Source organism: Eleutherodactylus coqui, chromosome 8 (genome assembly GCF_035609145.1).
Source record: "Eleutherodactylus coqui strain aEleCoq1 chromosome 8, aEleCoq1.hap1, whole genome shotgun sequence".
Classification (NCBI taxonomy): Eukaryota; Metazoa; Chordata; class Amphibia; order Anura; family Eleutherodactylidae; genus Eleutherodactylus; species Eleutherodactylus coqui.
In genome coordinates, this window is record NC_089844.1 from 112939455 (window position 1) to 112954771 (window position 15317).

Below are 15317 nucleotides of genomic sequence, written 5' to 3' on the forward strand. Positions count from 1 at the left end.
AGGAGTTGTGGTAATAAAGTGTCTGCATGTTGTTTGTAAAATTCTATTGGGAAACCGTCCTCCCCTGGGGCCTTGTTATTTTGCATATCTTTTACTGCCTCTTGCATCTCCTCCAAGTCTATTGGTGCATCTAGAAACTCTCTCTGTTCCTCCGTCAATTTATGTGTTCTTATATCCGCCAAGTATTCCTCGATTTGTTCTACCGTTTTTTCCAGTTTCGAGGAATACAGAGAGGAGTAAAATTCCCGTGCAATCTCTCTTATGGATGTTGCGTCCCTGACTATCTCGCCTTGTGCGTCTTTTAGTTCAATGATGTATGTGGGGCTGGTTTGTGCTCGGGCTATAACTGCCAGCATATGTCCCGTTTTTTCTCCCTCCTCATAATATGTCTGTTTCCTGAACCCATTTTTAGTGGCTGCCGTTTCTAGGACGTATTTATTAAGGGCCTCTTGGGCCTGTTTCCATAGGTTGAGTGTTGTTATAGTTTTCTCTTTTATGTAATTTTCTTCTGATTCTTTTAGTTTGTCTCGTATTTTTTGCCCTCTTTCTCTATGTCCTTTTTTTGCCTGTGTGATTTGCTGTATGTATACCCCCCTCATATATGCCTTCATGGCCTCCCAGCAAATCGTCATACTTGTGGTATCCTTATTTAATATGAAGTATTCCTCTAGTGTTTTTTTCACTATTTCCTTGTTTAATATGTTTAGCCAGTGCGAGTTCAGATTCCATCTTTTTTGGGAATGACTCACAGTGTTACTGTGCTGTATGTCCAGACGTAGGATGGAGTGGTCAGAAACAACTCTTGGTAGATATTCTATCGAGGTTATATCTCTATATATCTGAATATTCCCTACCGCTAGGTCTATTCTAGATAAGCATTGGTATGTGGATGAGTAGCAGGAGTATTGTTTGTTTGTGGGGTGCCGTGTTCTCCATATGTCTATCAATGATATCTCGTTTATTAGTTTACCTAGTGGTGTCAGGTTCCTTTCTTCGTTTGCGTTTCCTGCCCTTAGTCTGTCCTGTGCAGGGTTAATGACCGAATTAAAGTCGCCTATGATAAGGACTGGAATGTCCGGTTTATCTGTTATGAAACCTATAACTTGCCTCATTATCATGTTATTATATGGTGGCGGGATATATACTGAAGCTATAATGCATGTGTAGTTGTAGATTCTGCAGTGTAGGCATATAAAGCGGCCTTCTGGGTCAATTTTTCGTGAGAGACATTTAAACGGTATATTTCTGTGTATCACTATGCTGACCCCCCTGGAATACCTCGTGTGTGTGGAGTGGAAGCTCTGACCCATCCCCCCTATTTTGAACGTGTCCGTATTTTCTTTTGATAAATGTGTTTCCTGCAAGCATATAATAGCCGGGCCTTGTTCCTTTATGACTTGCAGTACTGCTGATCGTTTTGTCTGGTCACTCATACCTCTCACGTTCCACGATACGACCCTTATCCTACTACCCATTTTCCTTGTTTTTTGTTTTCCACAGGGTTATTATTTTCTGGGCGCCTCCACCCCTTTTTGTTTTTATGAGTGAGTCGCACTGGGAGGGTCCCCATCTCTGTATTTGTGTCTCGCCCGTGTCGCCCCGTATATGTGTATGTGTATTACTGTTTGTTCTCCGCATAGGGCTTCTCCAGTAACATTTTGGTTTGGTCCCCCACATCCCCCAGTACAGACATTTATCCACATTTACTATACATATTTTCGTTATTTGCAACACATTTATCATTTGTACATTTACGTTGACATTTCTTCCCCTTATCCCACCCTGAATCATTTTTCTATCGTTTAACCTTATCCCTTTTAACTGTATCTTATCTAATATTCCCCTAATATGCGAGAGAGAGACCAAACAACAGACACCCCCAACATTTAACTCACTGATCCGTTGTCTCATCGGATCGGGGTACCAGTCCTCCATTCTCCTACGCGATGCATCCTGTCGTCCCAGGAGCTCCTTTCAGAAATTTTCGGTTCCCTTTGTGTGAACATTACTTTGGGTGCAGCCTCTTCATGGTGTCTTGCGCGGCGATCTTCCCCTCCGAATCTGTTCTTCATTTTGATCTATCCAGGCACCTGCATCTTTTGGGTTTTCAAAGAATTGTGTCGTGCCCAGCGCCGCCACTCTCAGTTTAGCCGGGTACAGCATCCCGTAGGGCACTTGTAGGTTTCGCAGTCGTCTTTTTATTTCTACAAATGTTGCTCGCTTCTTTTGTATTTCCGTGGAGAAATCTGGATAGAAGGAGACTTTCACGCCATTATATTGGATTTCACCCTTTTCGCGGGCCTTTTGGAGTATGGTATCACGGTCTCTGTAATGCAGTACTTTGATGAGTATCGGTCTGGCTGGAGCCCCCGGGGGGAGGGGTCGTGTCGGTACACGGTGGGCTCTTTCGACTGCAAACATTGCAGTTAGAGTGTTTCTTCCGAACAGTTCGGGCAGCCATGTTTCAAAAAATTCTGCAGGGTTTCTTCCTTCCGTCTTTTCTGGGAGGCCCACAATCCGCACGTTGTTCCTTCTTGACCTATTTTCTAGGTCGTCTACCTTGTTCTGTAGATATTGTATGTCATGCAGATTTTTTTCCACGTCTCGCTGCATCGGCTGTATTGCGTCTTCTACGTCGCTTATACGTTGTTCAGTTTCTGTCAGACGCTCTGATATTTTCCTCATATCTTGCCGTAGCAGGTTTACATTACTTTGCATCGCCCCCATCTGCATATTAAGGTTGTTCAGTGATGCGTTGCCTTTAGTGATTTCGCTGAATATTTCTTTCAACGTAGGCTCCCTGGCGCACCTTTCGTCCTCCTGCCTTTGATCTTTTTTGGCGGCATCTTCTGCACTTTGGGAGGTGTCTCGTATAGTGCTTTCTGAGGTGTCTGCGTGATTTGCGCTGTGCGTGCATATGCCTGGGCTGCTTGCATTATTCATGCTGTCTACTGTGTAGTGTTCGTCTGGATTGACACTGTTTGCACCTTTATTTTTGTAGTTGGGGTTGTCTGCCTGACTTGTGACTTCCTGCTTATTTCCAGCATGATCTTGTACAGCATGTAGACTATTTTGTTTTTCCTTGTCCTTGCTGTGTTTAGCAGGATCCGTTGTTGTGTTTGCTTTGTCTGCTCTTTCCTTTTGACTTTCACTTTCTGCAGGTACTGTGTCTGCAGTTTCTTCCTCCCCTCCTGCTCCCTCCGTTTGTGTGCTTCTCTGTGGGCTCTCCCGCTCTCCCCTCTGTTGTTTTGGGCTTATGGAGTCCTGTTTTCTGCCCCCCTCCTCCCTGGCATACCCTGCCAGCTTACGTGCTGTGTCTGCACTGTTTGTGCTGGGCTGCGGTATGAGCGTTCTCGGCTCCCTCCCTCCGGCGCCATGTTGTTTCTGCCGGCCCCTGGCTTCATCTGCCTTCCCCCGCTCCTTGCCTCGCATCATTAACTCTGCTGCTGTCTGTTCTGTCTCCGGAGCTTGCTACTGTGCCTCCGCTGCTTTTTGATTGCCTTTCGGCGTCTCTGGGTCCCGTTAACAGGATGGGAATGTCGGATCTTGCAGGAGCTACTCTGAGATGCGACTATCTACATCTCCGGCCAGGCTCCGCCCCCTCAGCCTGGGATTCTTAAGTGCAGAATATGAAAGGTCTGAGGGAGGTCAAGACCGGTATCCTCTTCCCAATCATTGTCTTTTTTCTTTTTGCTTTTCTCATTGAAATTAAGAAATTGATTGTAAGAATGTTGCCATCCAATAGGTGGTGCTGCAGCGCTAGTGTTAAAACATCCTATTCCATGTGCAGTTCAAGTAGAGATAAGAGACATCATGAAACTGTCAGATTCCTCAGCTCAGTGGACTGATTAAGCATTTATCTCTTTCCTCAGATTGCTGTTATTTTAAGTCTCAAATTTCTGTTTGTGAACATTTATTTAGATCAATAGGCATGTCCCCCTCCCCTCTGCATCTGTATGTTATAATTGTGCCCCATCCAAACTAGTTTCCTTCATTAGCCTGACGAATGGTTGATAAGAACCTGAAAGCTTGCTGTAACATCATGAATTTTGTTAGCCATTAAAAGGTATCATATCTACAAGATTACCTGGTTTCTCCTACTGAGAACAATCACACTTTATTCTCCTGGCTAACACGGTACAAACCTGGTCAGTCAGCAGTGATATGTAGAATATCATACAACGTGCTTTTGGAAATGACTCATTATCAGGTCATTTACTAGTATTTTATGTAACTAATTTGTGGACACCTTGTATTTACCACTACAGGACATTTTGGGCTGCCATCTGTCACCAGTTGAGGGCTTTCAGGAAAAAGATGAATCAGTTTCATACCTGTGCCATGCCATATCTAAAGAAGACGGATCTTTTACTTTCCAGTCGCTGCCGAGTGGGGATTACAGCGTGGTAAGTGAGGAAGGTGTCTCTTCATATCTTATGAACCATCTGTTCTTAAGTTTAGACTAGACAGTTAATCTCCTCTTACTGGAGGAATCTGTGGGGTGCTTTATTAGCTAAATCCGCCAACAAAGGCTCTCGCTCATTACAGTAATCCGTTTTCTTTTGCTACAAATAAACATACATAAGTTCAGCCAGCCATACATACTAGAAAAAAGCAGGCGGTAAGCTGCCCATACACATTAAATAGGTGTTGGCTAAGTAGTTTAGCCAACAGTTGTCTTGATGGATGCTTAGCTGGCCAAACGTGTATGTAGTCAGAATGTAGATAAGGAGAAAGTTGCTGCAAGACGCTTGGGCCTCATGTCCACGGGCGTAATTGAATTGCAGAATGCGCGTGTGTCACCTGTGCGAGTGATCTACAGTTCAATATGAATGTTCCATAGACTATCATTTGGCATCCTCAGGTTTTTAAATACCTGTGGATGTTGTCTTTTTTTTTTGCCCTGGATTTTTGTGGATTTCGCAGGGATGGCTTCCATTGAAATCAATGGAAGCTGTCCGGTTTGCGGCACGCCCGCAGCTGACACTGCGGACGTGCCGTGGGAGATTTAAAAAAAAGAAAAGCATGGCGCATGTGCTCTTCCTGTGCCAAGCGCATCCGCCATGCAGAAGAAAGAAGATCCTGACGTGACTGAGAAGACCTGTGCCGCGTCCAGACGTGAGTAAATGTATTTTTTGCCTCATATCTGCGGGCACAGCAGGAATCCGCTGCAAGATTCCACACTCAAAATCCGTGTGCGCCAGTGGACATGAGGCCATAGGCTTTTCTGGCAGAGGCTTAGATCTGGATCTGGTAGTTGAAGTTAATTTGCCCAATCCTTATCTTCCCCCAACCGTAGCTGTTAGGAGGGAGGCCCCCATACACGTTAGATGATTGACTGATCTACATCTAATGTGTATGGCTAGCCTTAGACATCTGGTCCATCAAATGTGGACCGACCTCGCCACAGACAATAAATAGCCAAAAAAATCATATATATTTAAGCATCTTTCATATTTTTGGAAACCTTTGGCTAAAGTGGTCAAAATGTATAGCATTACTCTCAAACTATGTATTTTGGCATCCTGACCGCAGTGCTAAACATAAAGAGAAAAAAACATTCTGACTGCCTGCAGCCACCACTAGGTGGCAGGGGATGTAGGAGCTCCCTGCACATTGTACTATTATTGAGTTTAAGGTGTAACTAGACATGTAGATAATGCTGACATGCTGTAGTGACGTGTCAGTTTTCGTCGGGTGGCCCAGTTGCTGAAACTTCACCCATCGCTCATAGAAAGGGGCAGAAGTCCTCAGTTAAGCTGTGTTGCTCGATCACCGCTCTGACCAGAGCCAAAAAGTTGCACAGACTCAATAGAAATTCTGTGAGTGTATTCTGCTTATGTATCACAGCCATAGAGGCTTTGTTATAGCGATGGGTTGGAGTCTATGACACCTCACTATTACATGTCAGAAGTTCTCTAAACGTTTAGTTACACTGTAAGCATTAAGCTCTAATGGTTGTTGCAGGCAGCCAAATTATATGTTTTAAATCTGCATATGCAGAGAATTGCAAGCTGTATGTCAATTTAAAAAAAAACACTAGAAAGATAGTAAGATAATTAGCATAGAATTTGTGATCTATAAGGAACATGATAAAAAGTGAAGATTTGCTTTCAACTGTTCAAAATGTTTAATTTTAAACTTTTAACAGTAATTTGTGTTACAAATGTAATGGTTAGAGAACGAGACCTAAGCATTGACTAAAGCTGACAGAACGGGTATTTCTATCTGACTCTCATGAGAATTTCTCCCCATCCCCCCCAAATACTAAATGCAAGCATTTGTTGTATGTTGCCCCCATCCTAACATTTGAAGCACATTACTCACCATGAATGTAGTAGCCAAAGTCAGATGTTGCAATCTTCTTTGTTCTTTCAAGTGACCCTCCGGTCCTGGATAAACAAAGATGGCCGCATTGCTTTTCTGACTGATGTATACTATGCATTACTATCCATCTTTAGATTAGGACTGGAGATGAGCGAGCATACTCGGTAAGACGATATACTCGAGAGAGCATCGCCTTTTTCGAGTACCTGCTGGCTCGTCCCTGAAGATTTGGGGGGCCGTGGGGTGAACGGGGAGTTGTGGAGGGGATCGGGAGTGAGAGGGAGAGAGGGATCTCTCTCACTCTCCTCCCCGCTCCCCCTCGCTGCCCCGCGCCGCCCCGACCCCCGCGGCCCCCCCCGAATCTTCAGGGACGAGCCAGCAGGTACTTGAAAAAGGCGATGCTCTCTCGAGTAGATCGCCTTACCGAGTATGCTCGCTCATCTCTAATTAAGACTCTGTGCTGCTCCGACTGGCCAGCGCTGTTCACATGGACAGCACTGGCCAATCAAAGCCGTGTGTTGTGCCTTAGACGTATGATGCATACTAAAGCATAATCAGAGAAAGGGTGCCACCATCTTTCATTTCTCCAGGATCAAGGGGTTGCTTTAACAACTGTGTAGAATAAATGGGTCCCTATAGTGTTGTTTTTTTTTTTTTTTGTTTTTTTTTAAATGTATATATTATAAAAAAAAAAAAGTTCCATAGATTGTTGTTCCCTAAAGTAACAATTCACTAAATGGAATCTAGTCAGTGACTATTTACATGGCTATGACTATTGTGCATATGTTTTAAGCAGTTTATTAAGGCACTTGTGCTGTTAAATTTAATAGATTAGATATTATTATTTTTCTTTGTTAACTGGGCTTTTAACTTCTTCCTGCACTGTTATTGTAGATCCCATTTTACAGGGGAGAGAGGATTACATTTGACGTTGCTCCATCCAGGTTGGATTTCACTGTAGAACACGACAGCCTTAAATTAGAGGTAAATAATCTAATGATCCTATACTGTCTGGCTTATGTTCTCCTACAGTTACATTTTGTATAATCTTCTAATTTTCATTAGACTAGCTCTAACTTATCCAAAACGACGTCAAACGTCTGAACATCCAAAGAGCCATCGGTCTCTCTAGCCAAAAAAGTTTACTAAAGCTCCCGTTACCTAATTTTACACTTACCTTAAAGGGCTTGTCTCATGAAAACAGCCACTTTCTAAATAGCTGGCCTGTCAATCAAATGATCACTGCCTGGTGTCTCTAAGTTGTATCTGTCCAACAGAAGTATGACATGGCAGTCATTCGAATAAATGACCAGGATTTGCCTGAGCATGAGCCGTTCTTTGTTAGCAGCTCTCCTATGGGGCTCAGATCAGGGAACCCCTCCGCTCTGCTTTCTGTATGCCTTAAGGGGGTATATGGAAAGAGTTGGGACTGAAGGCATTCAGTGTAACATATGGCAGTAACCGGACATCTGCAAGGGCTAAATACTTTTTAATATTTTTGTACTTTTAGGTCTCTCAGCAGGATGTCTACACTGGTTTATCAAATTAACCCATTTTTAACTTTAAATCTTTATGTATTACTAGTATTTAGTCAAATCTGTGCATTGTATTCTTTGATTGTGTAACAATTGATATAATATGACCTTTTATCTGCCAGTCTTTTGTGATGAAAGCTTTTTATTCTCCTTTTAATCTAGCCGCTCTTTCATGTAATGGGATTTTCTGTGACTGGACGTGTATTGAACGGACCAGATGGTGAAGGTGTTGTGGATGCTGTGGTGACACTTAACAACCAAATAAAAGGTAGGTGGAAAATCCTTTGATCAATGCGACGCAGCCCTATTCTCTTAACTGAAGTTGTGTTGCAATGTTCTACATAAGAGGTGGCCGGGAATGCTGCTGTGCAGGTAATAAGCCTTGGAATAGGATGGGGCCCAGTAGGGTCGGTCCAGCAAAATACTTGAAGGGGTTTTCAAGGAATTTAGTATTGATGACTAAAGAGCCATTTACACGGGATAATTACCATGCAAAATTCATTCTAACGAATGCTATCCCGTGTAAATGGGGCGTTTTCCTCAGGATAGCCGATCAGCTGATTCTCCGCAGCCAGGGTTGTTACTGCAGGCACAGCTCCCATTGAATTCAGTGCATTGCCAAGCTAGGCCTCTACAATCTGGAAGAAGCTGTCTGCTTCCGGTTCTGTTCACACCAACAGTGGGTGCGCAGAACAGTTGATTGATGGGAATCCCAAGCAGTGGACCCCCGCTGATCTATTTGTTGATGACCTACCCTGAGTTAAGTCCTGCAAAACCCCTTTAAAGCTCAGATTGAAGCTGGTAGTATTGTTACTTGTGATTTCTAAATCAACACACTTGAGATTGTTTTGGGATTGTTCTTATGTCCAAAAGCCAGTCTTGACAGGCAGAGCTGCAGTGTAAAGAATAAGGAAGGATTTAGCAGTTAGTAGTCATTTACTGTTCTCCTTAGTGTCCATCAGGGAGATAAAGGCTTTAGATGGGGGTAAAGTGCAGACTGAGTATTGTGAGGAGCTGTGTACGAAGTTATAACTTTGTGATCTCCTCCGTCTTAAAATAGTTCTGACTAATGCTGATGGATCCTTCCGCCTGGAGAACATGACCGCCGGTACATACAGTATTGATGCACAGAAGGAACATATTTTCTTTGATACGCTCACTGTGAAGATTGCGCCAAACACTCCGCAGCTCGCAGACATCATAGCAGCAAGGTAAGAAAGTTATCCTGGAAATCACTGGCGTGTCTCGAAGTTCGAGTAATTCATCTGTCTCTTGTTTTCCAGATTCAGCGTGTGCGGAGACATTTCTATCACACATTTTCCTGAAAGTATTAAGACAATGAGTAAATATAAAGTTTTATTGACCTCACAAGACAAGGAAAGGGCATCGGTCCTCACAACAGAATCGGATTCACATGGAAGCTTCTGTTTCCAGGCTAGAAGAGGGTCCTATAATATACAGGTGACTTACTACTTCTTACATATCAAGCTATATATACTTGATGTGGTAGTTTTGGCCGTCGCTACTAAAGTGAGATGACAAAAGCTGCCAATAATACCCATAGCTTAAAGGATTTCCTATTGATCCCTATGATCCTATTGATCCCTGAGAACAATCACTATTGATCCCTATGACACCAGATGTGGAACAAAGGGGTCATTAACTCTTTCCAATCCCCATAATAGAAAAGTTGATACTTCTATTTATACATCTTACTATGTTTTCATGAGTAGTTGGTTATGGTTGGTTCGTACCTGCATTGGGGCTTTCAGTTATAGTTAAAAAAGGCAGTTTGCAGTGCTATTTGTTTCTCTAAAAAACCAGAACCGCATCGGAACGGAAATCAATGGGGAAAGAGGAAACTCTTATTTCTGTTTTAATTGCATTTCTTCGCTCTCAAAACGGAGCAGACGCAATTAGAACTAAAAGTCATAACACAGGAGTGAATGTAACTTTTATAAAACTTTGCAGCTTTCAGCTTCACATAACAGTAAAATGAATTTGAGATCGTAGATTGCCATTGTCTCCACTAGAGGGCGCACTGTGGTTTATACTGTTATGCAGCTTGGATTAAATATTCAAAGACTTAATTTTCAGACCTAGAAGAGTCTATTGATGATAAGGTAAACCAGATTGGCAGGAAACAGGTTTTCCTCTGAGTTTTCCGTTGGAGGTTACTGTCAGTCTATATTGAACATGTTCAATATGTCTGTAATACAATGAGTGAATAAACTCAATAGAACACTGAGGAGGGTGAAATGGTGGACGTCGTTGCGTCTTTTCCTAATAGAAGGTCTCCAGGTACTTATGGGTTCCCCATTAAATGGTATAAAAATAGTGCTAATTCTCAGCTCCCAGAAACTTCTGATACACTTCAATTCCATCCTGAAGAATGGCCCGTTGCCGGCTACTATGTGTAAGGCCTTAGTTGTTTTGATCCCTAAATCAGAGAGAGCCCCAATGGATTGTGGTTCTTACCACCCCCATTTCCATCTTAAATACTAATGTCAAGATTCTAACTTAAACCTTAGCAATTCGCATTTATACCATTCTTAGGGAGATTATACATGCTGAGCAATCGGGTTGCATGCCAGGTCAGAGCACGGCTAGGAACCTTTAGGTGATTCTTCACTAATCTTACACATGAGCACTCTAATTGTAGGGAACTGACTCTTGAATGCATTGATCAGGGTTAAGGCCCTTGATTTGGTGGAGTGGAGGTATTTGTGGGTGGTGATGGCTCGGTCGGTTTAGATTTGGGCCAGTCTTCATCAAATGGGTACAGATCTTATCTAGTTTCCAAGTAGCTAGTATTAACATTGATATCCATATTTAAACACCATTTAACTTGCATAGAGGTACACGACAGAGTTGCCCCCTGTCTCCAGCCCTGTTTGCCCTCACTATCAAACCACTTGTAATCCAGGTACGCACATCCTCAGCAATAGTCAGGGCACCCTTCTCTTTTTGCAGGATTCAGAGTCCTGTCCTCCCCCTGCGCGATCTATTTTCAAGCTTTTGGTTGTTGCTCTAGGATAAGACTCCTCTACTGGCAGTTAACTCGGCAGCAGGCAGCTTTGCTCCCATTGCCTGCTCTACTGCAATAATTGGATGAGGCAGACCCCTGCGTTCAACAACCATAATCTTGCTCTTCTAGATTGGGCTGCGTCATTGGCTGCACACTGAGTTTTCTTTCCCTTGACTCAGGAAGGCCAGGTTAACTTATGAAAGTATTGCCTAAATTTCTATATGTTTTTCATAATTCTCTGATTTGGGTCCTTAAAACGTTTTCCCGTGCCCTTCGTAGGATAGTGCTTCATATTCTATGCTGAGGTTTCCCTCCTAGACTTTAAAGTAGAAAAGCCTCTCCCTTTCGGTAGACTGGGGGGAGACTTACACTCTCCCATTTCTACTACTATTACTTGGCTAGCCAGCTAGTGTATGCTGTCTGATGGTTAACCTCAAGTGACTACAACCCAGTGATTGGCTTAGAGTGCAGGGTGGTTGGTCCGAAATAGAGTTTGAAGGGCTACTGTTGAGGGGTTCTACTTCTTCTCCTACGATTCTCTTGCCTGCACCTATAATGGTGATCCTTATGGTATGGTCTATTGCTCTTCATATGTTTCCTGAGGAAGAGGCTAAATGTCTCCAAGTACTCTTCTATGGTGTAACCCGCATTTGCCCCGACTACAGCACTTTACGGAATCAGCATTTTGGAGGCTTCACGGTGTTGCTACTCTCTTGGATATTGTGAGGGTACCTTTTGTATGTTTTTGCAGCTCCAGTGAGCTTTCAACATACCAGTAAATTTGTATCTCGGATACTACTAGCTACTCCACACTGTCGAGATCCTGACCATTTCCCCCCCTTTGACCCTTTTTAATGGCCTGACCCAGATGTCCCGCTTATTGAAGCAGTACTTCAGTTTTTACAGCTACCACATTTATCCACAGAATTTATTATATCCCTTCTTGTTTACACTCTATGGGTCTATCCTTGGTAGATTGCCCTTGATATCTGACCACTGTGGGCATAGTCATGCACGTGTTTTGGGAGTACATTGTTTTACTGGAGAGATGTACTTCTATTCAGGGAATCTCATTTACGCCTCATGCCCACGGCTGGGTCGGATTTCGACTGCGAAATCTCACAGCGGAATCCAAGCCAGTGCCACGGCTGTGACCCCTGCATACCTGTCTGGCACTGCAGCCTCTGTGCTCCAGATGTGCCGGCCGGCGCTCCATTGCGCATTAGGCACTGGGCTGTGACGCGGATTCCTGCGATACTTTCGCAGTGCTCACTGTAGAAGTGCCACGGGACTGATGGCTTCCATTGATTTTAATGGAAGTCGTCCAGGCGGAAATCTGCACAGAATAGAGCATGCTGCGATTTTCCTCCCGCAAGTGGAAAATTGCTGTTTATTTCCGCTCGTGGGCAGGAAAAGCGCTTATTTTTTTCCCCTCTATAGCATGCTATGGGCGGTATGTGCTGCGGGATTTAGAGGCGAATGTCCGCTCCGGATCCCACAGTGGGGACTCCAAGGATTCTGCATCCTAAAGTCTGCCTATTCGGACTGGTGAGCGATATCCCAGTGGATATAGCTTGCCCATACCCTTGTATAAAGTTTTTGTTCTTCTATGCTAAAAGGGTAATTTTGCTGAATTGGAAGCATTATAAGAGGCCAACTAAAGCTGTTTGGATCCTATTCTGCTTCATTTTGTTAGTCTCTGCTGTGGACCGTGAGTCGGGTCCTTGGAATCTCTGCACCCACTATTGGCAAACGATCACTGTGCTGCATTGTTCATTTGGATATACTGAAGCATGAAAAATAAAATATTCCGCTAGGTCCACTGTGGTATAGTTAGACAACAAAATGTAAAGTGATATTATACAAGTAATTTCAAGGGTTTTATTATCTAATATAATGTTCCTTTTACAGGTCTCCATACCAGAAGCTGAGGCTAAGGCTGGTCTGGCATTGAAACCGGCTGTGTTCCCTGTGACTGTAACAGACAAGCCAGTTACTGATGTGTCATTCTCCCAATTTATGGCTTCTGTTTCTGGAAAAGTATCTTGTCTTGGTATGTTTAATATGGAACACCGAAAATAGGGTGGTATTTCTGGAGCACTTCACTGAACTTTTCTCAGTGTTTGCAGGATTAAAAGCTATGGGAACTTTTGTGTATGAAAATTCACACATATCTTTCTGCTATCTTCTGTATCCATTTTTGCATTGAGTTTTCCTACTCATGCATTTAGAAAGCCTCATACCTGATATTCGGATTGCTAAATTCTGGTTCCTGGGTGGAGGGGGGATGTCAGCACTGATCAGCTGGGTCTCTGTCATGAACAAGCACAAACTGGGATCCCTCTGTTCTCTCTGAGGCTGTGTAGTCATGCTAGAGCAGTGCTATACAATGCTATCTCTGTCTATCTCAGTTACAATTGTGCGATATGTTAGTGGTGGAACAGACAGGCACTGCGTAGTTGATTACTATATAATGCTATCTGTAGATCAAATGACAAGGTGGTGGGAGATGAGCTGGATTAAAAAAAAAACGGCCTAATTTTACTATGGGCAGGTGGGTGGCGACAGGTGATCTGGAGAGCAGAACACAAAAAAACTGTAGTACTACAAGGCACAGTATCCTAGGACTTTGGGGCTGGTGAGATGATTGACCTCTCCTGACACTGTCATACAGCCCTCTGTAATATTAGTTCTCTTGCTCCAGATGAGGTTTTTCATCTTTTTTGTTTTAATTAATTTATTTTTTTACTACTACTACTACTACTAATAATAATAAACATATTCCGCAGCGCTTACATAGACAGAGGGGATACAGAAAGACAATACAAACATTACAGAACCACGGTTACATAGTAATCAATTGATGGAAACAATAGGGGTGCGGGTCCTGCTCCAACGAGCTTACATACTACAAGTAATGGAGTGATACAGAAGGTAAAGGGGCTGGCAGTGTGCACGGTATGGCGAGCTGGACAGTGAGGGATGCTATACACATAGACAATGGTCCGACATTTAGCCGTGTGACGGCAGAAACAGTATGACTGCAGGAGGGGTTTATGATGGCTAGCAGGGATTGCAGTCAGTAGGTCAGAGAGCATGTTATCAGGCAGAGGACAGAGGGGTTTGTTTAGGGAATGCGGTATGCCTCCCTGAAGAGGTGCGTTTTTGGAGCACGCCTGAAGTTCTGCGAGTCCTTGATTGCTCGGGTAGCCTTTGGTAGTGCATTCCAGAGGACCGGTGCTGCTCTGGAGAAGTCTTGGAGGCGGGAATGAGAAGTTCGAATTAAAGGGGCGCTCAGTCTGGTTTCGTTAGCAGAGCGGAGAGCCCGGGCTGGTTGATGTATTGAGATGAGGGAGGCGATATAGGGGGGCGCTGCACTGTGGAGGGCTTTGTGGACGAAGGTAGCGAGTTTAAATTGAATTCTGTATTTAACGGGCAGCCAGTGCAGTGACTGGCACAGGGCAGAGGCGTCCGAGTAGCGGCTGGACAGGAAGATGAGCCTGGCTGCCGCATTCAGTAATGACTTGAGGTGAATTTTTAATAGAAAATAACAGGATGCTTTCCATAGACTGTACTTTCCTATGTGGTAGACTCATATGAACTTACAAATGACATGCTGCCTTCAATCTGTCACTACAGAAAGCCACTGAGTGGTCGTGTTTCAGAAATTCCTCAGTGTGTAACAGCATTCGTGGAGCAGGCCAAGGGAGGGCTGAGAAAACCCTTCAGTTTACTATGACTGATGGGATTAGCTAAGATTTTCTAGTCTGCTGTGCATTTGAAAGCAATACAAGCAGCACACCAAACAATCAAAATTTTTTAATGAAAACCAATTGCTAAAAGCCTTAATTTGCCAAAACACATTGTTTAAAGAGAGAGTGGAACGGTGTACATAGCCTTTAAAGGGGTGTTACACTTTCAGCAAGCTTCATTTATAACAAAAAGTTATACAGTTTTCTTATATACTTTTCTGTACAAATGCCACTCTGTTTTCAAGATCTCTGCTTGCTGTCATTCAGTAAGAATGGTTCCTTGCAACCAGAGGCGTAACTTGAAGCTCCTGGGCCCCAATGCAAAACCTGTAACAGGGCCCCCAACGATAATGCTTTCTTTATCCATTGTATTGGGCTCCCTTTATGAAGGAGAGGCCTTATGGGCCCCCTAAGGCTCCTGGACCCGGGTGCAACCGCATCCCCTGCATCCCCTATAGTTACGCCAGTGCTTGCAACGCTAGAGTTATCATAGTTATTGCCTTTTTTTTTTTTTCTTATGCAATTTTTTTCCTAATTTTTCAGACACCTGTGGGGATCTGACTGTGACGTTGCAGTCAGTGAGCCGGCAGAGAGAGAAGCGTTCTGTACAGGTCTCTAGCAAAACTGAAGCGGTGACTTTCACTTTTGAGGATGTATTGCCCGGCAAATACAAAG

The 15317-nt window shown here is 43.6% G+C and overlaps 1 protein-coding gene across 1 annotated transcript in view; it reads left to right on the forward strand.

Annotated features, from left to right (window-relative positions):
- LOC136576707 (BOS complex subunit NOMO3-like) overlaps positions 1–15317 on the forward strand; it is a 61442-nt gene that overhangs the window by 14616 nt on the left and 31509 nt on the right. The window contains exons 8-14 of the mRNA XM_066576240.1: positions 4269–4406; positions 7222–7311; positions 8025–8130; positions 8923–9073; positions 9146–9323; positions 12802–12943; positions 15186–15317. Coding sequence (XP_066432337.1) covers positions 4269–4406; positions 7222–7311; positions 8025–8130; positions 8923–9073; positions 9146–9323; positions 12802–12943; positions 15186–15317 — 937 coding nt within the window. The remainder of the gene's footprint in view (positions 1–4268; positions 4407–7221; positions 7312–8024; positions 8131–8922; positions 9074–9145; positions 9324–12801; positions 12944–15185) is intronic.